Source organism: Mirounga leonina, unplaced genomic scaffold, assembly GCF_011800145.1.
Source record: "Mirounga leonina isolate KUSES-001 unplaced genomic scaffold, KU_Mleo_1.0 Mir_507, whole genome shotgun sequence".
Taxonomy (NCBI): domain Eukaryota; kingdom Metazoa; phylum Chordata; class Mammalia; order Carnivora; family Phocidae; genus Mirounga; species Mirounga leonina.
Window position 1 is genome coordinate 2,041,203 of NW_023270789.1, and position 25,497 is coordinate 2,066,699.

The 25,497-nt window shown below is 41.2% G+C and overlaps 1 protein-coding gene across 4 annotated transcripts in view; it reads left to right on the forward strand.

Moving 5' to 3' along the window:
* The window catches only part of SPAG17 (sperm associated antigen 17), a 235,062-nt gene that overhangs the window by 183,444 nt on the left and 26,121 nt on the right, over positions 1-25,497 (forward strand). For all 4 annotated transcript variants that reach the window (XM_034990189.1, XM_034990187.1, XM_034990186.1 and 1 more), the window contains 11 exons: positions 2,248-2,375; positions 4,599-4,781; positions 5,745-5,858; positions 6,392-6,437; positions 8,297-8,396; positions 8,616-8,663; positions 11,480-11,579; positions 12,325-12,427; positions 14,704-14,832; positions 22,157-22,293; positions 23,517-23,701. In XM_034990189.1, coding sequence (XP_034846080.1) covers positions 2,248-2,375; positions 4,599-4,781; positions 5,745-5,858; positions 6,392-6,437; positions 8,297-8,396; positions 8,616-8,663; positions 11,480-11,579; positions 12,325-12,427; positions 14,704-14,832; positions 22,157-22,293; positions 23,517-23,701 — 1,273 coding nt within the window. The remainder of the gene's footprint in view (positions 1-2,247; positions 2,376-4,598; positions 4,782-5,744; positions 5,859-6,391; positions 6,438-8,296; positions 8,397-8,615; positions 8,664-11,479; positions 11,580-12,324; positions 12,428-14,703; positions 14,833-22,156; positions 22,294-23,516; positions 23,702-25,497) is intronic.

Consider the following 25,497-nt stretch of genomic DNA (forward strand, 5'->3'; position numbering starts at 1 on the left):
CATTGTGTCTCCTTACCAGCTCCCAGCCTCTTTATCCAGTCCACCCCCATGTCAACTCTACTTTCTTCCTTTGCTCACTTTTCAACTCTACTTGCCACCTGGCCATGTCAACCTGTGTCTACAGTTATTTATGTTCATTCCAAGCTTTATCTGAGCATCAGCCTATAAACTGTGTATGAGTCCTTCTCCTACCTGTAAGCAGATTTGAATCTGTCTTTAGATATGTTAGGTATGTAGCTATGATTCTATTTATGTGTTCCTTTCATCTTGGTAGGGAAAAAAAAGAAAAGTGAGATATTGCTTGTAAGTTCATTTTTTTTTTTTTGTCATTTTGAAGGTGTTGCCTTGATGAATTTAATATAATAAGAAAAGAAAATATGTTTGATGTGTGAGTTAGAAAGCCAACCTGAAATATAGGATAAGTTTATATATATATATATATATTCATTGTGTATATTATTCTCATCAATTTTAAAGAAATCAGTGTGTGGCTAAAGATTAGAGACACATAATGCATCAAGAAAGAATCATCAGAGGGGCACCTGGCTGGCTTAGTTGGTAGAGCATGCAACTCTTGATCTTGGGATTGTGAGTTTGAGCCCCACATTGGATGTAGAGATTACTTAAAAAAAAAAATCTTTAAAAAAAAAAAAAGAAACATCAGTTTATGTCATATGTGTATTTAAACATAGATATAAACTTGGATGTCATCTATGTACGAACCAATGTTTTGTATCTAGGTTTATGTATGTTCCTTTTTTATCTGTTCTCTGGTTGGTGGGATATACTTTACACTTATTTATGAATATGCCTGCATCCCTGCACACTTACATCTTTTAGTGTATCAATGCACATGTGCATGATATAGTAAACCTTGTTCTTTGTCTGTGAATATGGAGAGTGGGCGCTCTGACTGGTTGTGCAGTGCATGTGTAGAACTATATGAGAATTCATGGCAAATGGCTTTGTTAGTTATTGAACTAGCATCTACTTGATAACCTACAATGTGCAAACACACTGGCTGGGTATTAGGAATACAGTAGTGAGCTAAAACAGCGTGGATCCTGCCTTCATAGAGCTTAGAGTTTAATGAGAGAGATAGGCATTAATTGTATAGCACACAATAACTGTGATTATATGATTATCAATTAGAATAAGGTCTTTGAAGGAAAGGAATAGGTTTCCTTTTTTTTTTAAAGATTTTATGTATTTATTCATGAGAGACAGAGAGACAGAGAGAGAGAGGCAGAGGGAGAAGCAGACTTCCCGCGGAGCAGGGAGCCCGATGCGGGACTCGATCCCGGGACTCCAGGATCACGACCTGAGCCGAAGGCAGTCGCTTAACCAACTGAGCCACCCAGGCGCCCAGGAGTATGTTTCCATTAGAGCAGGAATCTGATGTAGTCTAGAAGTCTTCCCTGAAGACAGTGGAGCTAAGAACTGGTGGAAAAGTAGCAGTTGATTAAAATAGTAGGGAGAGCTTTCTTGGAAGAGACAGTACAAAGCAGAAAGCAAAAGCCATAGAGAAGAGGGAGGAAAAGGCCAAAGTAGCTACATAGAAGGAGGAATGGTGTGAGTTGAGGCAGGATGAGAAAATACTGAGGTATCAGTTTTATCCGGCAAGCAGTGGGAGGTCAAAGAAATGTTTAAATCATGGCCTAATGTAATCAGTCACTCTGACTGCTAGCGGGATTCAGTCGCAGAGTAGATCTGGGTAGAAAAGCTGGTTGTTGCTGTAGCCCAGAACAGGATCTCGCAGACACAAATGATCCAAAGTAGGTCAGTGGATGTGCTCAAGTGAACCAACAAGACCTGGATGTGGTTTTTTAAAGAATGGTAAGGTATCAATTAATAATTCCATGTGATCTAAACCCAGTCTCCAGGTGTCACAGTAGCTAAAAGCCTCACTTTTCTTGTTTAGATCATAAGGTTCTTAATCATAATCACTGTGTATTGCAGTGTTTGTTGAGGGGCGCCTGGTTTGGCTCAGTTGGTTAAGTGTCGGACTCTTGGTTTCTTCTCAGGTCATGATCTCATGGGTCGTGAGATAGAGCCTTGTATGGGGCTCCATGCTCAGTGGGGAGTCTGCTTGAGATTCTCTCTGCCCCTCTCCCCACTTGCACATACTCTCTCAAATAAATAAATAAGTCTTTTTAAAAAAGTGTTTGTTGAATTTAATGAAAACCTATTGAATTTCTCAGAATCTTTTTGATAGAGAAATGATCCTCTGATAACTCTTTGAACCAGGCACCCTGAGCATCACTGTCCTTCGCCCTTTTCATGAAGCATCACCATGGCTAATGAAGAAAGAATTAGACACAATTGTTCCTCCTAATCTCCAGTCAAGGTCATGGGAGACATTTCCCTCTACTGAGGTATAAATTTTTTCTTCTGGGAAGTCACTACACTTGCATATCCATCCATCAATGTATTGGAGTCTCAGGTCTTCTCCTATATATTCACATATTTTCATTCTTACATAAATTGTTAATGGGCTCAGGAGATTTATATTTGAAGACTTTAACATTTGTAGATTTTAGAGAAATATACCTGACTAGCTAAATCTCAGTTTCATTTCTTTTAGCCTATATTGCAGGCTCAAACATCTTCCTATAGTATGAAAATATCCACTCTGAGTAATGCATGTTCTACCTCTCCTATCATGGAATTACTGATATTATGCAATACAGAAATCTTTCCTTCTCTCATTCCTCATCTGTTAGTTTTAACACACAATTTAGGTCTTTCACACTCCCTTTCTCCCCTAATTTACTAATGCACAGACTGAAGCATGTAAGAATAATGTGAAAGAGGGGCACCTGGGTGGCTCAGTCGGTTAAGCGGCTGCTTTAGGCTCGGGTCGGGATCCTGGGGTCTTGGGATCGAGCCCCACGTCCGGCTCCTTGCTCAGCGGAGAGCCTGCTTCTCCCTCTCCCTCTGCCTGCCACTCTGCTTACTTGTGCTCTCTGTCAAATAAATAAATAAAATCTTTAAAAAAAAAGAAGAAGAATGTGAAAGATTATACAAAGGATTTGCAACTACAATGTTAAAAAGTAAACACTGTAATTATGTCAGATTAGAGAAGCCCCACCTAAAGTGTTTTTAAAGAATGGAAGAAAACATCTTGAGCAAGAATCATGAAGTCCTGCATCGTGCAAGATTTGACATTTCATTTTGCAAGCAATTTGTGTAATATGTCCAGCATATTTATCAGATGTTAAATTATTAAATCAATGAAGACATTGACAATATGATCAGAGAGACATACTAGTGTTAGGTAGGGAGGATAATGTTTTTGATGTATAATGAATTTTGCTCCCCTAAACAATCTGATAATAGCAATGGCACAGATAATGAACACTTAACATAACAAAGACCTTGGGTAGCCTGGGTGGCTCAGTCAGTTAAGAGTCGCCTTCAGCTCAGGTCATGATCTCAGGGTCCTGCTCAGTGAGGAGCCCGCTTCTCCCTCTCCCTCTGCCCCTCCCCCCCACCTCGTGCTCTCTCTCTTTGCCCTCTCTCAAATAAATAAATAAGATATTTTTTTAAAAAGATAACAAAGACCTCTTAGTCCTATATTTTAATTTGGTGACTGTAACCAACATGGTGAATGAAGGTGATCTGAATTCCAGTCCTGAGTCTACCAATTATTAATGTGGGATTTGGGACAAGACACATTAGACCTCTACTTCCTTATCTGAAAAATAAAAAGGCCATACCAAATGGCTCACTCAGGCTATATCCAAGTTGAAAGTAGTGCTTGTTGACCAGTAATATGCCACATCTAAGATGCATGAAGGAAGCTCATTCTCTTCCTCTGCAACTCCTATAGCAATGACCTCCTATGTCCAGTAGTAGTGGGCTCTGCCCAGGCAAGCCTCTGCGTGGTTATCTCTGACCAGGTATCGGACACAGAACAGCAGCTTACAGTGAAGCACATCACACACTCTATAGGACATAGGGCATCGAAGCACACTACTCCTGAAAATCAGTTACAAGGATAACATAAAGACGTGAGTCGGCTCTGAGGCAGACATTTGTGCCCAAGACTCTGGAAGCATGTTTGATCTAGAGTGAGCTCAAAGACCACCCAAATCTATGGGATGATTTCTCTCTCAGTCTCTCTAGGTCAAAATGAACATGAAAACAGAAAGTTCAAGACCGCTTATTCCAAATGTCTTAGGCTACTTGTGGGTAGTAAGCAATAGTCACAGGCATTTGGCGTAAGCTAAGCTCCACTTCCATGATACCACATTGCTTACTGCCCCCCTAAGTGCTATTCAGTGGGACATAACGCAGCAGGATTTTAAAATATCCAGATTCCTGGTAACACCTATAAAGAGGAAAGCTTGCCCATTTCTGTTACCAATTTTCCTTATATTTGAGAAACTTTTAGGGAGCAGGGATTTTTTTTTTTTTTTTACTATTGCATTCCCTAACAAGTAGTTCCTTGCATAGTATCTATATAAATAAGGGCTCAGTAAAAAAAAAAATAATAATAATAATAATAATAAATTAATTAAATAAATAAAATTAATGTTAAAACATTCTTTTTTTTTTTTTTTTTTGATGGTGGTTTTGCTTTGTTCTGTTAACAGAAAAAAACTCCCGGACCTCCATTTGGCACTCAGATTTGGAAGGGCCTTGACATTGGGCCCAAACAGCTAGTAAGTGCCCCAACCCCTTTACTCAAGAGCCCCAAAGTGCTACAGATGCGCCAGTTCATCCAGCACGAGGTCATAAAGGATGAGGTGAAATTGAAGTTGCAGATTTCCCTTAAGGTAATGGAATTCAGGTAACCTGATCCAGAAGAATCAGGAACAGGGCAATTATTCCTCTTGGTCTCCTGAGGAACTTGAAATTATGTAATTCTACCACTAGTTATCTAATGCAACACATGAATGTCAATTTTCCAGAGGGTAGGAGGTTGAGAGGTAGAAAATACTTAATGGTTCCCATAAGGTATAGGAAGTATTGAGGCCCTGAGACATTGAAAAGATAAATAACTTTTACATGTGATTGCTTATAGAGTCCCCCTTCTTTCTTACTGTATGGGAAACTGGTTTAATGACCTCTGGAAAAAGGTAGATCTGTTTATTCATCTGATACTTGTCCATGGAAGAAAAGCATTGTTGGTTTTTGGAAATGGCTTAAGAATTTGTAAATATATAGTCAATTGTACCAGCTACATCTGTACCATCTCACTGTCTACTTTGGTAATGGTCTCAGAACAAGATCATGTGCTTTTTGTTTATGGTTATATACCCAGCACCTGGCATAGAGCAAGGGACCATTTATTTATGAAAATAGGTACCTAGGGAAAAAGTAAAGTATATTTCTCTCGGAAGCAAAGGCATGGACAAAGCCTAAACTTACATTCATAGAAGAATCATAAAGACTATCCCTGGAGAGGACTCTAGAAACCATCTAACCCAAGTCTGTACATTTTATTGATGAGGACACTGGAGCACAGAGTTAGAAGCTGGACCTCTCTGGGGTCTTCATACAGTTCTAATATCTTGTGGCCCTCCAAGCTTTGCCTTTGGACTTTTCAGGTCTTTGCTAATTAATACAATTAAGGAAAAGGTTTTCCAGATTGCTCAACTAGCAACTGGTTTGTTGAGCATTGTGATCTTATATATTCTTACTCATTTTGTAGTATTTCAAGTTGATATTGACCATTTTGGCATCTCTTTCTACCTTATTTCTGTTTTATAATGATTTATTTTATTCTGCTGATTTAGGATTATATAAACCATATTCTAAAGAAAGAGGACAAGCTACAGGAAATGACTGTTAAAGATTCCAGAACTGAGGAGGAGAGGGGCAACGCTGCAGACCTCCTCAAGCTAGTTATGGTGAGAACAAAATATTTTATGTACCAATATTTTTACTGTTGTTTCAATATTAGGTGCTTCAAGATAAAATATTACAACTAAAGCTGTTTCTGCCACTTCTATGGAGCCTTTGCTCCCTCCTTGTAATTTCTTATTTCTGGGGAAATCTGATTCCTCATGTACTGAATTTTCCAAATGCTTTTTAGGCTTTTCCTTAAATCATAAATAATTGTGAAGGCTCTTAAATAAAAATTTAATTGTCTTTGGAGAAACTGACGTTCATCAAAATGTTGAATGAATTAATGAATGAATGAAATAGGAAGAAGGAAGAAAGAGGAATTTCTACAACTTAAAATGATTTGCATTTTAAAAAATTTGTTAAGTGAAAGGAATGGCTAAAAAGATCTAATAAATTTTGTATTGGCATTAAAAACTAATTCATTTTATAGTAGTTTCCATAAAAGATCTATTGAGCACATGAAGAATGCTTTTAAGCAAAGTGAATGTGTATGTAATATAATCATCATCATTAAGGAATTCTATCTTCGTTTCAGTCATTCCCTAAAATGGAAAAAACTACAAAAAGTCATGTAACTGAAGGTAACTACTTTAATATTTTAACTTTAATATTTTTCTGCAAAATATTTAAAAATCTTAAATACACTTCTCAGTCATTCCTTCATCTGACAGCAAAGTACCACGTACACATTTCTGTTGCCATATTGGCCACGTTGGATTGTAATGATTTTTTACATATTTTTTTCTGCCTGAACAGTGAGATCCTTGAAAACCGTGACTGCCTCTAATTTATTTTTAACTTTGATTTGTTGAAAGGAAACAGTTGACATTTGACGTTTATGTTAACCTCAGCTTGTATTTCCAACATAGCTAAGATACAAGAGGGACACAGTCAACCAGCCAACACTCTCCTCCTGGCACACACACACACACAGAACTTTTGAGCAACTATAGGTATCACCAAAACTTTGCACTATATATCTCAAGCAGTCTAAGAAAATAGCCTCATTCAAAGCATATTCATTTGGGGAATATACATCCCCAGCAAACTTAGTTATATGACTTCATAGTTCACAACAGTCAAGCCCGGAACAATTTGGTGGTTTGGGATTTTTTTTTTCTTTTCTATTCTGGCCATATGACAAAGGTCAGAAACTGGCAGGCATGGGCTTCATTTAGCCCACAGATATGTATTATGTGTCCCCCACAGTGTTTGGTGTGCACACTTATTTTTGTTTATCTGAATTTTCCATCTCCTGAAATGTGACATTACCACATAGTGACGTTTGGCTGAAGAGATTAACAGCTGCCCCTTTAGAATGACCATGAACAGAAGAATCAATCACAACCCTCAGTTGCCACTCCTGTCACTCTTTCACCTGGGAAGCCCATTATACTAGGATTGTCAATTTAGCAAATAAAAATACAGAAGGCCCAGTTAAATTTGAATTTCAGATAAACGACAAGTAACCTTTCAGTATAAGTTTATTCCATGTTAGATTTGGGACATACTTATACTAAAAAACTATTTGTTGCTCATCTGAAGTTCAAATGTAACTAGATGCCCTGTACTTTATCTGGGATCTCTACCTTGTAGCATTTGAATTTGAAACCTGTGGCATCAGGGAACAATCACCATAGAGGTAAATGGGTAGGTTGCCTAATAATGTAGGACGAACTAAATATATTTTTCAAACATACAAACAGACACAAGAGTCAAACAAGATCTTGCATGCTCACAGCTGCCCTTGAAATATTAAGAGTGGCGATTTTCGGTCAATTCTCCCCAAAGTATTTCCCAAAACACTCATTTATGAAATGGCTGCACCAAAAATGAATTTTATGATAAAATAAGTTTGGATAATCCTGTATCTTGCCCTATTTTTTAGAGAGCCACAGTGTAAATTAACAAAACATATTTAACCTTGTATAAATCAATGTTTCCCAAGCTCATATAGCCATAAAACATGGAACCTTTTTAATTTTTTAAATCTTTGTTAACATCCCACTGAGACCATGTTCTGAGGAATAGGCTCAGAATAACTGCCCAAATTATCAAATAACTATGGTATTATGTTCATATCCATAGATTTTTTTTAGAAAAACAATTTCAACAAAATGGTTAATTTTTTTTAAGTTTTGGTGTTTTAGATATGAAGAAATTCAGTTAAGCAAAACACTGATTCCCCTAATGCTGTGGGATAAACGAGAGGTCACTACATTTTACATTTTGACAAGAAGATGTGTGTTCTCTCATAGGCTATTTCCTAAAAGTGGTCTGGTTTACTGTTATATTACAGCTCGGTCATGGAAATTCTAGAAAACACTTGATAGATTAAATGTAGGCTCTTAGAAATCCTCTCAAGTGAGTAATCGGGCACTGACCATGCATTGTGCCATCAAGAAGTGAGGATAAAAGTTAAATTTGTCTCTTTTTAAAGTTGCAGCCCACCTAACCGATTTATTCAAGCAATCTTTGCCTACTGCTCCGAAACATCTGCCAGAAACACTGGATTCAGGTTTCTTTGAAAAGAAATGGAGGTAAGCTCATCCCATAATGTGTTCCAATTAGTGTGAAGCATACAGTGACTGAGGAAATGGAGAGACAGTATCCTGACTCTGGGGGATGACATCCATGAACTCTCAGACTTTCATCTCCTACACTGTCAACAATTTATCATACAGTGGAGGTTTTTCTTGTATTTTTGTAAGCTGAGAGCATTGCCCTTTTCCATCATACTTTCCTTTCCTTTCCCCCAGGTACACAACACAAGCAAAGCACTGGAAAGAAAAGTTGGCACAAAAGAGGTAATTCTATCTTGAAGTATATCTAAGCCTGTGAAAAGGACCAGTTTCGTGGGGTCATGGAAATGAGATAGGTTGAAAGGTCCTACCATCCAGGCTCTCTGCTGTTATTTGAATCTCTTCTACATTTTTCCAAGTGGTTACTCAGCTTATGAGTGAGGATGTCGCCATTTCTAAAGGAAGCCCATTTGACCGTTACGTAGATCCAGTCCTTTTCATAAGCAAGAAAGTTCTCAGGTACTCTCTGTGCTCTGTTAATTCTAATATACTAATAAATATCCTAGAACTTAATGCAGAGCCTAGTCATAAGCCTTCAAGGTTCTTATAATTCAGATGAGGAGTGTGCTCTAAGCATTATGTGCTTTGGTTTCCTTTTATTCCTAGCTGAGGATACCACCCCATCAGGAAAGGAAGCCAGATATATTTACTGAGTATATAGTGGTTCATATGGTACTGTCGCACACATTTGCATGGCTCCTCTCCACAATGACTGGAGGAAGGATGAAGATTCTTCTTCATAAAAATGTCTGGGTTACCTTGTAGAATGTGTGGGAGAAGTGGTAAGATAGGACCCTCCGTCTATGGGCCACCCCTATATTCAAGGTCAAACTAGAAGGTATGTATTGTCTCATAGAATATCCCTGAAAGGAGTTCTAAGAGATTGGTGACAATGATTGCCTATGGGGAAGGAGATGGAGAGGTTAGAGGACAGTGTGGGATGCAGACCTCCTTTTTATTACATACTCTTTAATACTTTCTGAATTATATGCATGTGTTATCCGTTCACATTTAAAAATTTTTTGAAACATTAACAATTTCAGATTTTAACCTACAGGAAGATAATGGCAAGCCAACGAAAGTTTTTGAAGAAGACAGTAAAACGCATAATTAGATTTGTGTCATAGAAAGAGAAGTGTTGGCAGCATGGAAATGGATCTGGGGAGGAGGGTTAAGAAATGAGAGAGTTTCCAGGAAATGGAGGGTGATCAACAAGTGTCAGATTCTGTGGAGGAATCAGAAAGGAGAATGGAAAGAGGAATTTGGGTCTATCACCTGGGAGATTTATTTTGTGAGACGAGCTCTAAGAGACTGTAGGCAATAGGCCACACTGCCATAGACTGAGGAACGAATCAGGTGAGGCAGTAGAGAGAAGATATTTTAATAGGAAATTAAAGTTGCTTAAGTAAGATGATATTTTGATTTGGTCAGTATTTTCTGACAGGCCAGCTAGTATAAGAGAAAGGGGCTAGTCTCAGAGCCAGTGGACCTAGAGTCAGTTCCAGTTTGATTACTTACAGCTGAATGATTGGTTGTTTTAGTTCAGTAAAATTTGGTGGGTTTAGTTCAGTAAAATTTACCTCAGGAATTCAGTGTGTTTATCTGTAAAATGAGGATGATTGGGCCATTTAATACCTGAAGTATCTTTCAGCTCACACATTAGGTCGTTAATAGCTGACTAGCATATGCACTTATCAAGGTCATGGGCTTGGAGGCAGGCAACCTGGGTTTTAATTCAGACTTCACCTCTTACTAGTTATGTGATTTAAGGTAAGTTACTTACCTTTTCTACACCTTGATGTTTTGACCAGTAAAATGGGGATAATAAAAGTAACTCATAGAGTTAGTGTAAGATTAGATGTGTAAAGGACTTGGTAAAATTTCTGGCATGTAATAAGGACCTAAAAATGAGAACTATCTCAGATAAGATTAGGTTCAGCTACATTTAACAGACAACCCCCCTAGTCAGCGCTTTTACAAGAAAGAAGCTTACCTTTCCTGATGTAAAAGAAGTCAGAAGTGGGCAGTCCATGGTAAGCAGCACCACAACATTGTCAGGAACTCAGATTTCTTTTTTATCTGTTCATCAATCCTAGCACATGATTTCCATCTTCAAGTTTGCCTCAGGGTTGCAAAATCACTGCTGCAGCTGCGGCCATTTCATCCATATTTCAGGAAGTAGGAAAAGAGATGAGACAAGGACAAAGGGAAAGCCTCTCTGCTGTGTCAGCCCTCTTTAAAGGCTATCTGGGGTCTTACCCAGTGGCTTCAGTTTCTTGTCATTGGCCTTCCCTGCATATAGGAAAGGCTGGGAAGTGAAGTTTTTAGCTGGTGTATCACCTCCCCAATATAGGGTTCTGATATTGGAAAGACAACTAGCAGGGTTATCATGATTGCTTTTATTTTACTTCTTAATCACTGATCACACTAGTCATAAACCATTCCTTAGGTTTGGCTTTTAGCTTTTGTTACCCCTCCTACTGAAATTATAGAGAACAGTAGAATTAAACTGGCATTTAAACCTCAGAGAATTGAAAGACATGCAAAAAAAGGTCAACCGTGTGGATTTTAGTCTTTTGAGATCAACTGTAAAAACACACTACCACCTGGCATCATTATTTCCTATCTTAAAGTCTGATTTCTGAAGTAGGAAATGTGACTGATTCTAGAAGGAGCAGAAAATGAACCAAAGCAAACTGACAAAAAAAAATTTCTTTTTTTTTTTTTAAAGATTTTATTTATTTATTTGAGAGAGAGAGAGAATGAGAGACAGAGAGCATGAGAAGGAGGAGGGTCAGAGGGAGAAGCAGACTCCCTGCCAAGCAGGGAGCCCGATGCGGGACTTGATCCCGGGACTCCAGGATCATGACCTGAGCCGAAGGCAGTCGCTTAACCAGCTGAGCCACCCAGGCGCCCCAACAAAAAAAAAAATTTCTAATGAGTTAATTCTTACCAGTTTTAGTGTTGGTGATTCCATTTTCTGTGGGAATTAAAGCTAAAATTCTGTGTCTTCTTTTTATCATTATGGAAATATCAACCAGGAAGGAAATTGAAAACACACAAAACTACCTAACGGAAATTAGAAACAAAGTAGTATCACCCTACTTCAAGTCTGAATTGAGCAAGTTCTGTCAGTCTCAGGTAATTGAATGTAATTAACAACAATTGAATAAGAGTCTTTACAAAAGTTGATGCAATGCATATGTCATTATGTAATCAACCTTTCCTGTCGTTTCTTTCCTGCATCAGCCCAACTGACTTTACCTTTCATCAAATCAATGTCCTCACAAGGATTTGAGAGGGAAAACTAATTTCAGGTCTTACACCTAAGGAGAAGTTCGCTGCCAATGTATTCCTACCACTCCACCTCTCTGCCTTGCATTGTCACTATTAATTACCCTCTCCCCTCTCTTTTAAGCCCTTTTTTGGGTCAAATTCTCCCTATTTTTATCCTCTTATAGATTCCATTTTGAAGTTTTTATTCCATTAAAATGTCTGCACCCGTCTGCTGCTGAAATAGCACTAAATTATCATGAGTTCTTGGAAGCCCATGGAGACAGAGCACTCCTCTTCTATGAAACCTTGACACTCTCAAGCAAAGTGAATATTTTCATGTGTTTTGAGCTCCCTATATTGCTATGGATTCTCCAGATTCTATTATTAACCAAAAGCTGCCTGAGAAGAAGTTATAGGAAGTTATGACAGATTGACGAAATCTAGAACTGAGTTAAACAGTCTCTTGGAAAACTTTTAGTTTGCAAACTTTCTTTTCAGAGCCTTAAAAAAAAAATTGCTTTCATCGTTGCTTGTCAATTTAATGTGCTTGCGGCGATTGCCTTCCAGGCTTGCATAAGTCTAAAGTAAGTCTTTTGGTTTTTCCTTTCAGTTTAATTATCTGGACACCCTTTCTAAAAACTTGCCTCCTTTTACAAAGAGAGAGGAAGATACAAACAAAGCAACTCCTCAGAATACATCCGATCTTCATCCAGGTAATGTGTTCATGGCGCTGTCATTCCTGTTAATGTGCTTAAAAGAAGAATGCCCAACAATGGCCTCTTAAGACATAACCAGTTCCTACCAGCTTTTGTGCCAGGACTAGCTAATGGCATAACCTATTGTGACTTGTAGATTACAAATTTGGCTGAGTTATTTGAGGAAACCAAGATATAAATAAAATGTAGTTTTCATCCTGTATGCTTAAAATTTACCTAAAAACATTTAGAAGACCTGACTAATGTACAAACCAGGGGAGTAATGAAAGGTTGGTGGAGAACAAGGCAAAAATGCAGGCTCGAGTTATCACCTCACATAATACCTAATTATAAGGAGGAAAATGTGTCTTTACAATGGAGAGCTGTAGCATTTTCCAGCTTAACCAAGTGATCAAATTTCTACCAATTTTGACAGCCTAGCATTAGGTGTTTTCTCATGTAATGCAATATGAAGTGCCTAGGACCTATGTAGAATTCTTGCCCCAAATCCTTAACCTGAATTTAACCAAGAGAAAACAATCAGACAAATCCAGAATGCAGATATTCTGTGAAATAACTGTCCTGAGCTCTTTAAAAAAGTCGATGGCATTAAAAGAAAAAAAAATAGGATAATTTTTCTATATTAAAAAAGACTAGGGGCACCCGGTGGCTCAGTTGGTTAAGCGGCTGACTCTTGATTTTGGCTCAGGTCATGATCTCCGGGTTCAATCGCCACATTGGGCTCCCCACTCAGCAGGGAGTCTGCTTGAGGATTTCTCTCCCTCTGCCCCCCCACTCTCTCTCTCTCAAATGGATAGATAAATCTTAAAAAAAGAGAGAGAGACTTAAGAGGCATATAAACTACATGCTACACATAAATTTGGATGCTGTATTGAGAAAATAAAGAGCTATAAAAGATATTTTGGAGCAACTACACAAGTTTGAATAGAGGACTATATAGTTGAGGGCATTGTGGAATATCTTTGAGTTTTCTTGGGTGTGATGATGGTGTTATGGGTATGTAGAACAATGTCTCCATTTCAAGAGATGCATGTTGGAGAATTTAGGGATGAAATGGAATTTAGTCTTTCTCTTTAATAAACTGGGTAGTTAAACTACCCAGATAGAGGAGTTTTCTAGTACACAGCACAAGACAGAGGCTCAACTGCCTGGAATGAGCACAGACAAAGAAAATATCTGATTATCACAGAATTTGCAAAGAGTAATGCTGGAACAATGACTTAAACACAAGATGGGAGAAATCAGAGATGAAGGCTGATGGTGCTGGTGCCCATCTGCTCCCAGGCAGACAACTCTAATCAATGAAGCCTACTGTCCCCTTGAAAGGGGGCAATGCACAGGTTCCTCAACAATCCTCCAGGCAGCCACCAGCATTCAGCCAGGGTGGCCCACATACAAGTTGAAATGTATTTGCATCCCCAGTCCTTGTTAGATTTGTTTTTTAAGATTTATTTATTTGAGAGAGAGAGCATGGGGAGGGGCAGAGGGAGAGAGAGAATCCTGATGTAGACTCCTCTCTGATCCCGGACTCTGGGCTTGATCCCAGGACCCTGAGATGATGACCTGAGCTGAAATCAAGAGGGGGACATTCAGGGCGCCTGGGTGGCTCAGTTGTTAAGCATCTGCCTCCGGCTCAGGTCATGATCCCAGGGTCCTGGGATCAAGCCCCACATTGGGCTCCCTGCTCCACGGGAAGCCTGATTTTTCCTCTCCCACTCCCACTGCTTGTGTTCCCTCTCTCGCTGTGTCTCTCTCTGTCAAATAAATAAATAAAATCTTAAAAAAAAAAAAAAGAGTGGGACATTCAACCAACTGAGCCACCCAGGCACCCCTTGATAGATTTATTTTAAATTTGTTTCATGTTGTACTTAGATATAGTTTAGTAAAGAGCTACATTGTCATAATAATGAATGGATTTAAGATTGGAAACTTTTTTAAAAAATCACATCTCAGTTTTTCTTGCTAGGTAAAAGTAAGCTAAATTACTTGGTCTCTGCTTCATAGTCCAACCAAGATAACTACTGCATTATCTTATAGAACCGGCTAACTCCTGGGGACTGTGTTCTTTGCAGATACTGTCCTGTTCTTTAATGGCAGACATTGCATCATATAATGAAGAATCTCTCCCTCTGAATGGCCTTCTCCATTTCATCTTTCTAAAGGCGGGGATGGGGGAGCACCTTGTTTATTATAAAGAAGAATAAAAACATCAGTAGTCCCTGTATCATTGTCCAGAGTATCACTTATTATAGTATTTGTTTGGGATTTTCTAGATGGCCAGCCAGATTCAGAAGACAAATCCCCACAATCCCCACTGGGTCTTCCAAAACTGAAGAATTCTGTGAATATCAAGGAGAATGCTGGCCAGAACCAAACTGAAAATTTAGAAAAACCTACTGAAGGTATGGTAGTCATTTGTTTTATCCTATTCTTTCTCAAAACTGAACATTGTCTTTTGGGACTAGGGAAGATGGCACTGGTAGCTGAATGTGTGGTTTGTGGTTACAGAATAAATTCTAAAGGGTCACAGATCCTGGAGCTAAAGAACTTTGTAAGGTTTATTAGCACATCAAAGTATCTCAAAAAATATTTTGAGAATGACTACAAGTCCAAGATTGAAAGGAAAAGATGGGAAATATGTTTTTCTAGATTGTTATTGTATTCTATTTCTTTATTTTATATTATTATTTTATTTATTTTATTTTAATTAATTTATTGCCTTATTTGATTTTATCCCTCACGGATCTGAGAGCTTGCCTTATTTACTAAAGATCAGGAACCTGGTAGCTTTTATGAAGCAGTCAGTAATTTGGTAGTTGGACTCAGATTTACCTACCATTTCAGTGCTTTCTTGGTCTGCAGGTGCTAGAAGAGAAACATAGAGTCTCTAGCTTGTGCAGCACATCATCTCACCGAGGTAGCAGAAATTAAAGTATGGAATAATACAAAGCAATTGTAGTACCGGGGAATCACATTACACTGATTTCACTGAAGTTAATTCAACTTGATGGTTGGTCAGAAAAAAGAAAAACAGAGTAACTTAAATCGTGTAGGTGAATTTGCACTTCTTGATGCCTGTGGACATGGTCCATAGTGGAAGCGAGCTGGGAGTCTGCCAGTAGGTCTTAATTACCTCTTACAGAGGGAGCATCTTGCCACATTTTTGGGTAACTTAAGGGATTTCCCTTTTGCCTTCCTAATTTTAAAGTGATCTCTTGTATAACGTTTATTCATTTAGTGGATAATTTGCTCAATACCTGTTGTGCACCAGGCATGTTCTAGGCACCAGAAATGGCAACAGTTAAGAGGCTAAAGTCTTATAGAGCCGTGCCTACTATGGGCAGACTTAGACAGTAAGTAGAATGTAAGTAGGCAAATGAAATCGATAAATTCAGATTGCTTAGCACAGAGTAAAACCATATATAATGTATAGAGAGTGTCCTGGGGAGAGGGACGGCATTTCATTAGGGGGTGAGAAGGCCCCTCTGGGAAAGGACATCTGAGCTTAGACAGGATGACAAGAAGGAGCCAGCCATGCAACCAGTGGGGGAGGGGAATGGTGCAAGTAGTGGGAACAGCAAGTATGAAGACCCTTAGGGGAAAAGAAGCAGAAAAATGGGCATAGAGCTAGAAGAAAATGAAAAAAGGAAGAAGCAAAGGAAGGTGAGGTCAGAGGGAGGGGTAGAGATAAGACTGTGTGATGCCGCATAAGGAGCTTTGGGTTTTAGTCTAAGTGTAGTTTGTAGTCAAGCACCGCTGGAAGGTTTTGAATAGGGAAGGTACATGACTAATTTCTATTTTTACAAGATTATCCCAGTAGCTGTGTGAATAGCTCATGGTGAGGAAAGGGGGAGCAGACCAGTAGAAACGGTGGGGGGGAGGAAGCCACCACGGCAGGACATGTGAGCCCCGGCCGAGACCTGACAAGGGCAGTGGAGGCAGAGAAGGTGGGAAGCAAATTAACTGGAACCATATATTCTGGAGGTAGAGCCAATGGGACTTGCTGGTCCACTGGATGTGTGGCTGAGGAATAAGAGAAGCCAAGGGTGGTTCCCAGGGTATGTACCGCGTGACCAGTCATCAGGCTGAGAATGTGTCGTTGTAACAAGTTTCAGGTGATACCAGTGTTGCTGGTATAGGATCACACTTTGAGAACCATGGCCCTAAGGCAAACTGTAGAATGTAAAAATCAGGCGGAAGAGGGACCACAAAACGCTACTGAGAAGAAGCCAGTGAGGTAGGAGAAAAACAGGAGCATGAAAATCAGTGTTTCCAGTGGCTCAAAGGGCCCCAGGAGGCCCAGTGAGATTTGGAACACCCACAGGACTGGGTAAAATGGAGATGGCTGGTGATTTTGGCAAGAGCGCTCACAGGACATGGAGGAGCCTGAAGCCAACTGAAGTGGGCTGTGGGCTATGTATGGAACAGCTGAAGAAGAACCAGCAGCAGGAATGCACAGCTTCCCACAAGAGATTTGCTGAAGAGAGAAATGGCATTGCAGATGGGGGCAGATGCGTGACCAAGGGAGAGATGTAAAAAAATTAGATGTACGGGAGGATGTTGATTTGCAAGCAATAATCCAATAGCGAGAGAGAATTTACAATGCAGGAGGAGGAAGCCTACTTGTAGGAGAGTAAAGTTCTATAGAAGGTGAGAGGACATGACATTTGGGGCAATCCCTGAGTGGGATGACCTTGGATGTAAGTAGGGCCAACCTCATCCATAGTGACAGGAGAGAGGAGAAGGAATATGGGTACACTGGCAGGTGGGTTTGCATGTTTGGTATGAGGCAGATGAGCAAGTCTGATGGCAGAGGAGTGGGTATAATGATAAATAGAAAGTCCATTCCAGAGAAACAAGGAAGCAAAGCAGGAAGGGGGTGACCGATTGTTTCAGGTGACAGTGTCAGTTGATTAGAGGTGTCAGCGAGGTCAAATGTTGTGTGCCAGATACCATGGAGTAATGAGCTAGAAGATTAAAAGGTCGTGACCTAGAGAGGAAAGCAGGAACGGATTCTGAAAATGGGAACATTATTGGTGTTGGTGAGGTCAAGATTCGACCATGGGAGTTTCTGGGGGGAGAAGTGCAGGGTGCTGGGTGGGTTGTCCAGGTGATGTCACCGAGAGGTGACCTGGAAGTCCATCCAGGGTGTCAAGATCTCCAGGGAATCCAGGGAACAATTGAGAGGTCAGTAGATGACAGATACATGGGGACAGCATAGGGAATACAGTCTGATAGCACGAGCTTCTAAGAAACAGGAGTTTTTGAAGAAGGAAAAAAAGTCTTTGAAACAAGGACACCTATCGCACCCCTAGGCTTGGAGATTCTGAAATGAGAGAAAATAATGCGACTCGCTGAAAGTAGTAGATTACATTTTGATTTAAACAATACAGTTTAAGGAAGTTCAGAATAGGAAGAGAGTGGGGGAAATCTCTCTGGGAGAGCTAGCCTAGAAGAGATTGGATTTCAGAGGTTTTAAGATTTAAAATTGGATCACTGAGAAAAACCCTCATTTTGCTTGAGGAAACTGAAGCCTAGAGGAAGTCAAGCAACATCTAAAATCATACAGCGAATCTGGGAGGGCAAGAAAATGAGGTTTTGGACTCCTCATTTTCTATATTTTATTATGCTGCCCTCCGGATGTAGGAAGAAGGAAAGAATATTTATACCAAAAAAAAAGGGGGGGGGTAATGTGTTCCAAACCCTGAAGGTAGAAATGAACTGGAAACTAGCATAAATAGTTCAGTGGTTCTTATTTGGTCATCAATAGAGTCAGGTAGAGGAGGACTGGATTTTGTAAAATAAAAATGTACTTGGTATTTGCTGCAATAAAATTGTATAAACCCAATAGCGGTTTAAAACACGCATTTTAAGGGTGGGCTGTGGGAGCCTCTGTTCCAGGCTTCAGGTGGACACACTAGGGGCCCCACGAGGCCCCTGAGATCTGAGTGTGCACCTCCCTCCCCAAATCCACACTCGGTGACACCACACCAAGAGCTTGAGTTGGCCAGGCGAGCAATCCGCAAATACTGCAAGTGTGCAAAGTGTCCAAACCAGGGCAGTTTTTCTCCAGAGAGGCAGTTCTTAAACTTTTACCAGCACTCCAAGGGCTGCAGGTGAAATGTGGGGGTGTCCGAGCTCCCAAATGAAAGGAGCTGCCACCCCCTGGGACTAGCTGCTCCCAGGGCAGAGGGGCGAAGCTCAAGAGAGGTGAGTGGAAATGCGCACTGCCCCTCACAGCCTCTGCTTGGAGCTGGTCCCCTGCCCCTTACCCATACTCTCACTGCTCAGCTCAAGTCCTGTAGCGGAGCTCAATGTCAGTGGGGCAGAGAAATAGGCTCCACCTGCAGGGAAGACATGCTCAGAGAGGAAGCAAATAAAGCCATGCCCCGAGAGGAAGGGGGAAAAAATTATTGTGAATAGATACTCTAGTCTGCCTCAGTGTAGAAATGGGGAGCCATGACAGCTTCTTCAGGGGGGTCAGGCCCAGACGTCATATTCAGATGATACCACTAGAGAACCATCCCAATTCAAATATTAAAGTACCTCTGTATCAGCTGCTTTAAGACCCTCTAGTACTCCTCTCCCCTCTTTCAATCCCTGCTGAAGCCCAGGGGCAGCTCAGTGGGGTGATTGTGCATCTGTATTATGGGAGGCAGCATGGTACAGAGCAGAGCTAAGAATCCAGGCTCTACCTGGCTCCTTCGAGAAGAGATGTGTAACCTTGTGCACACTGTCTAAGCCCTCTGTCTCTTCCCGTTTCCTCTTCTGTAAAGGGGGAAATGATGGTATATACATCACGGCGTTGTCAGGATTAAATGAGTATCTGTAAGATGCTTTTTTAGAGTAGTGCCTGGCATGTGTAAACGTGGTATCCGTATTTACTATTAATAACAACAGTATGAGCGATTAGTTAGAACCCATTAGACTGGTAAAATGCATTCACATAAAACAGTAATATGCATATGGTAGGAATACAAACAAAAAGACACGTCAAGCCATTAGAATGGTTGCATATGTTGGAGATGGTGACCAAAGAGAATAAAATACGTTAAAAAACTGCTCACTGAGTTCCCTAGCCAGAGATTTTGATTCTGTTTTGGTCTATAATAGGGCTTGTCTGGCAAGTGTCCTGGGAATCTCTATTTTTCTAGAATTAGCCCAGGAGCTTTATGATGCACGGATGAGTTTGGGATACACTGGGGTAGTTGTCTAGGAAAAACTCACTATTCATACACAACGCTTCTGTGACCAGATGTGGGAGGGAGGGGTTTCCCACACCAAGGAATTCCACGACACCAACTGGGTGTCCTACAATTTACTTCAATTTTGACACTAACCACAGTTAGTACAGACCTTACAGGTTAAGGGCTCAGTCCCATAAGTCTGTCCCCCAACTTCAGATGCCAGTCACAAGTCCAGGCTATCACCTGTGCTTCTGACCAGCCAGCTATAAATTGGAGTTCCCAGGACCCCCTTCTAGGGTTTTACAGTTTGGTAGAACTCATATATTATTATTTTTTAAAGATTTTATTTATTTATTTGAGACAGAGAGAATGAGAGAGAGAGCGCATGAGAGGGGGGAGGGTCAGAGGCAGAAGCAGGCTCCCTGCTGAGCAGGGAGCCCGATGCGGGACTCGATCCAGGGACTCCAGGATCATGACCTGAGCCGAAGGCAGTCGCTTAACCAACTGAGCCACCCAGGCGCCCAGAACTCATATATTATTATATAAGGGATGTGATAAAGGGCACAGATGAACAGCCAGATGAAGAGGTACATAGGGTAAGGTCTGGAAGGGTCCAGCACAGGAGCTTCTCTCCCTGTGGAGTTGGGGTGCAAACCCTCAAGGCACATGGATGTGTTCACCAACCCAGAAGCTCTCTGAACCCCACACTGTGGGGATTTTTATGGAGGATTCACCACACAGGCATGATCAATCACTAACTCAATCTCCATCTCCTCTCCCCTTCCCAGAGGATGGAGGTGGGGCTGGAAGGTCCAAGCTTCTAATCATGGTTTGGTCTTTCTGGGGAACGGCCCCCATGTTGAAACCATCCAGGAGCCCACCAAGAGTAGCCTCATCGGATCAAAAGACACTGCAATCACCCAGGAAAGTCCAACACATTTAAGAGTTCGTGTCAGGAACCTGGGTCAAAGACCAAATCTTAGAACAAAAGATGTTCCTAGCACTCTTATCATCTAGGAAATTCCCAGGGTTTTAGGAGTTCTGTGCCAGGAACCAGGGGTGGAAACCAATATATAGGTTTTCTGTTATCTCACACTAGTAGGAGCACATTCCTGGTGGAGGCTGACTCACTTAGGCACACATTCCAGCCCTGCCACTTCTTTTAGTTTCTTGGACAAGTTCTTTAACTTCAGTTTCCTCATTTGTTAAAAAGAGAGAGAGAGAGAGACTATTATTTGTTAGGACGCTTTGATTTGTAACTGAATTCAAACTCAAACTCACTGAACAGAAAAATGGGGGACATTTCTTGGTGCTCAAAAGCTAACCACAGAGTAGTGGACATGGTGCCAGCCCAGGGATGACTGGATCCAGGTGCTCTAGCTTTTCCGGGGTGTCTTTTTGTCTGATTGCCCCTCTCTCTGGGTATCCCCCTGCCTCCATCTTGCCCCGTCCCTACTTGTCCCTGTTTGGTTTATCCTCTCCTGCAAAGAACAGACTATGTCCATGTGGCAAGTACCACGACAATAGAGGTCCAAGATTTTGATTCTTCCAGATCCATAACTCAGTAGGCAAGTTGGGATTATCCCCATCGCCTTCTGTGGGAATATCCTGGTGAAGGGCCTGCTTTGGCTATACATGAGTTATGTGCCATCTTGAAGGCTGGGGCCAGAGATGTGGTGGCACCGGAAGTATGTGTGGTAGGAGTTGGGGGTAGAGGTGGGCAATGGCGAGAGTGCTGAACGTACAATAATTATAATTACCATTGCCCTCAGCTCGTAGGATTTTATGAGGATTAAGTAAGATGCTGTATGTAAAAACATACCTGTGGTGCCTGCAGATGGTGGACACTAGAATATTTGTTTCCTTGCCTTCCCTCTCTTGATGATTTGAATGTGTGAAAAGATATTTAAATATGATGATTTAAAATACTGTTTTTGTTTCAACCTCTTGGATATTTGGAGAAATGCATACAGCTGCAGCTATGTAAATTACCTACTTTTGCTCACTCCTTTGCCAAGTTCAGTGATCTGAGGATTTAACTCCCTGGCTTAATTTATATGTAATTACTAAGCCACTTTTTAGAAGTATAAATGTAGGAGTTGAACCAAAAAAACTTATGATTTCTCTCCCATTGGTTTTAAGAGATCTTTAGAGTCGGTGTTTATTGTGTTGTACCTTGTTGATTTAATGGAATGAACCCTGGGGAGATCTGGTCACTCAGCTTCTCAGAATTTGACTTTTCTCTATTTAGAAAGATGATGCTAATAAGCGTCTGCCCTGCCCATCTCACAGCGGTGTTGTGAGAACTGACGTTAGGTAAAATCTCTTTGTAAAATGTAAAGATGCAACACTAGAATTGATAAAAAAAAAAAACCTTTATTCCTTTGAATAAGTTCTTTAACTTATTAACAATGTGAATTCACCTAAAAAGGAAAGGAGAAACGTCTCCCAAGTTGGTTTATGTTCTCATAAACTCTGGTAGGACCTCAGATGTCTTTGAATAAAATGTCCATGTGGCATAATTTAAACTTTCTAACAGACCCAGAATCCTGTGCGCCCGTGAAAATTCCAACCCAGTCACTGCTGCAGGATGTCTCAGGACAAGCAAGGAAAGAGAAAGTGAGGTTGCCGCACTACTTGCTGAGTTCCAAGCCCAAGTCTCAACCTCTCACCAAGGTAAACCAGACATGGGAACCAAGTTCCCAGAGCCAGCCGGCATTTTATGTAATCCTGACTCATTGAAGTTGCTGATTTCCAGCGGTTGGGTAACTGCTATTCACTGTACGTGCGAGATCACCTCCCCATGAAGGCATTCAGGTCACACAGAGATGAGCTAAGGCTGAGCCAGCTCTTAAGCCATTGGTAGCTTGAAATCAGCCTGCTAGGGATTCTTGCACCATGGAAATCAGCAAATGCTACCGATCAACTGTTCTTTGCAAAGAGCCAGGTTACCAGCACGCTACTGGCTAAGGGGATCACTGGCCACCCTTCTCATGACTCTTAGGGTAAAATCCAAATGACAGCATCATGACAAGCCCTGTTTGCTTCTCTACCCTCATTATACCCCATACTCACTTCAGCCATTGTGGGTTTCTCTTAGTTCTCCAAAAGCACCAAGCTCCTTCCTTCCTCAGGGCCTCTAAGATTAAGATTCCCTCGCCTCTCTGCTGGGAACCCTGCCTTGAGTCAACCAATCCAGTTTTGAGAGTCAGCCTTCGATGCTTACATGGCAGTCCGTGTTCATGGTCACCACAGAACTTACTGCAATGTCCGTAACTGATAATGTGATAGGAGTACCTGGGGATCTTGTTAGCATGCAGATTCTGAGTGACTGGGGCCTGAGAGCCTGCAGTTCCAACAAGCTCCCAGGTGAGCTCTGTGCTGCTGATCTGGGGAATAACAAGGGCATAGGGCAGTGGTTCTCAAAGTGATTTCCCGACCAGCAGCATTGGAAGGGCCTGGAAACTTCTTACAAATGCAAATTCATGGGCCCCATCCCAGATTTGCTGATTGAAAAACTCTGGGGGTGGAGTCAGCAATTTGGGTCTTCACCAGCCTCCCGGGTGATTCTGATGGAAGCTGAAGTTTGATAATCACTGGCACCAAGAGCATAAAGTTTAGAATCGGGCAAACTCGAGTTTGAAACTTTACTCCGCCACTTACCACTTGAGCAAATGATGTCTTTCAAATTCTCTGAACCTGAGCTTCTTTATCCTTACAGCAAAACCTAAAATATCTCCTTACAGCGCTCTTGCAAGGATTACATAAGACTGTTAAGCTCATTTCCTCCCACGGCCAAGCGGTTATTTTCCTCTGGCAGTTGAGCCCTTTTCTTATCTTGGGAACACAATGTAGAAATCGATTTTCTTTTATTTGATTACTGTTCCTTTAATGCAAAGGTGCGAGATTCGGTTGGAGGAAGAGTGAAAACATCCTCTGTTGCATCCGCTGCCATTAACAATGTGAATTCATCCCCTTTTGGATTCCACCTTCTCCCACCATCGGTGAAGTTTGGAGTGCTTAAAGAGGGACACATCTATGCCACCACCGTAAAGCTCAAGAACGTGGGAGTGGACTTCTGCAGGTGAGGCCTAGGCACCAAAGGTCTGCTCAGGTCCCCTTCTCCTATGCTGGGACTTGTCTTCAGCTGCCTCCATCAACACATGTTTATTTGAACTGAACTCTAATTATACCTTGACTCCTGAATCTTCACATCATTCATTCATCATTTACTCATTTATTCATTCTTCCTCAGCTCAGTGTTTATCAAGCCTCAACTATGTGGTGGGCACTTCTTGGCCCTCCCATTAATCATTATTCATACTTTGGCAGAAGCAACTCAGGACTGATCTGCAGTAGCAAAGAGTGAAGGGGGAGTTGTGCAAGTGTTATGGGAACTAATGCACAAAACCTGAAAGTCTATTTCTCAAATCTGCCACCAACTGTAATACCGGCTAACATCTGTTTGCCCTCTCTGATCCATAAGTGATTTCCATTACCTTATTTCTGCATAATTGGGGCAAAAAGGGAAAAAAAATCACCCGAGTCATTAGGGCCCTTTTGCCTCTGAAGATCTGACTTGACCGTAACTCACAACCTGTCCTCCCAGTTGAAAATACTCTGTATCTGGCATTCAGTGACAAGAAAAGGAGTCCTTTGTTTCCAGATCAATAGAATTGTGGAACTTATAGAGACAGACCTTAGAGACTATTATAAAGGATCAGAGTAATATGTTTTAAGGTCTTGTAGGCTAGAGCAAGGCTGGATCTCAAGTCTTCTGTGGACCTGTTTGTGGCACGGAGCTTTATCAGCAAAGCTATGGTCACTGCTTCCTATGGGAGTTCAGTCCTTCCCATTGGGTCAATATATTCTATGTCTATACAGGACAACTCCCAATTACAAAAGCTCCCCTATTCTATTTTGCATTAAACTTGGGTGTAATGTGGGTCCCCCCCAAAAAAGTGGAATAAATGTTTATTTCAATTGCTGAGTTATGCTCAGTGTAAGTGGCAAGTGCTTCCAGTTTATAATTCTGGGCTCAAGATTGGAAATCAGATGGAACAAAGCTACAGAGACATCCAGTTGAAAAGATCCACATCCCATTTTAGTTGAGGCAAATACCCAGCTTCAGGAATTATGTTTGTTCCTCGGACACAACCAGGCCACCAGATCAGACATTATTGGTTTTTTTTAGATGGCTGCCAACAGAGTGGGTGGGGAAAAATAGAGGATCAACTTCAAACTAATAAAACTCATCTGTGCAGATCCTACCTACTCAGTATAGAATTTTAGCTTTCGAGATTTCACTCCTCAGCTTGTTAAATTCAGCTGCTCCAGCACACACAGCAAAGTTGCTGGTAGAAGGAGCGGGATTGAGGTCAACGTAGAGGTAGGCTTTCCCTGGCATTTTAATTTACTCCAGGTCTTTAACCTTCAGGCAGAACCCACAAACCACAGGAAGGGAAAGAGATCAATAAAGCCCCACGTGTGAGCACAGGGCTTTTCAAGTTCTCCAACATTCTCTGAGCCTTTTCTGTTTCTCTTCTGCCCAAACATGCAAGCGCCATACCACGACAGAGCAAGCCTGGCTCCCATGCTCCAGAGCTTTCCAAAAGAGCCTTTATTCTTCAGCTTAATGAGCTGGCAGTCAGCCTCGGTGTTCATGCTGGTGGCCACGCTGCAAAACACACAGAAGCCAAACATTCATGACAGTCTGCCCGAGCCCGAGCGGCTCGGCAGCATCCAATAACCGAGGGTTGAAACTGGGGTTGGAGTCTGTTTGACGCTGATGAAAACTGTTGTTGGAAAGGCAGTTGTGAAATGGGCCCCAGATTCTTCTACCAAGTGATGATTAGGTTGTTCTCCTAATGGTATGGTAAA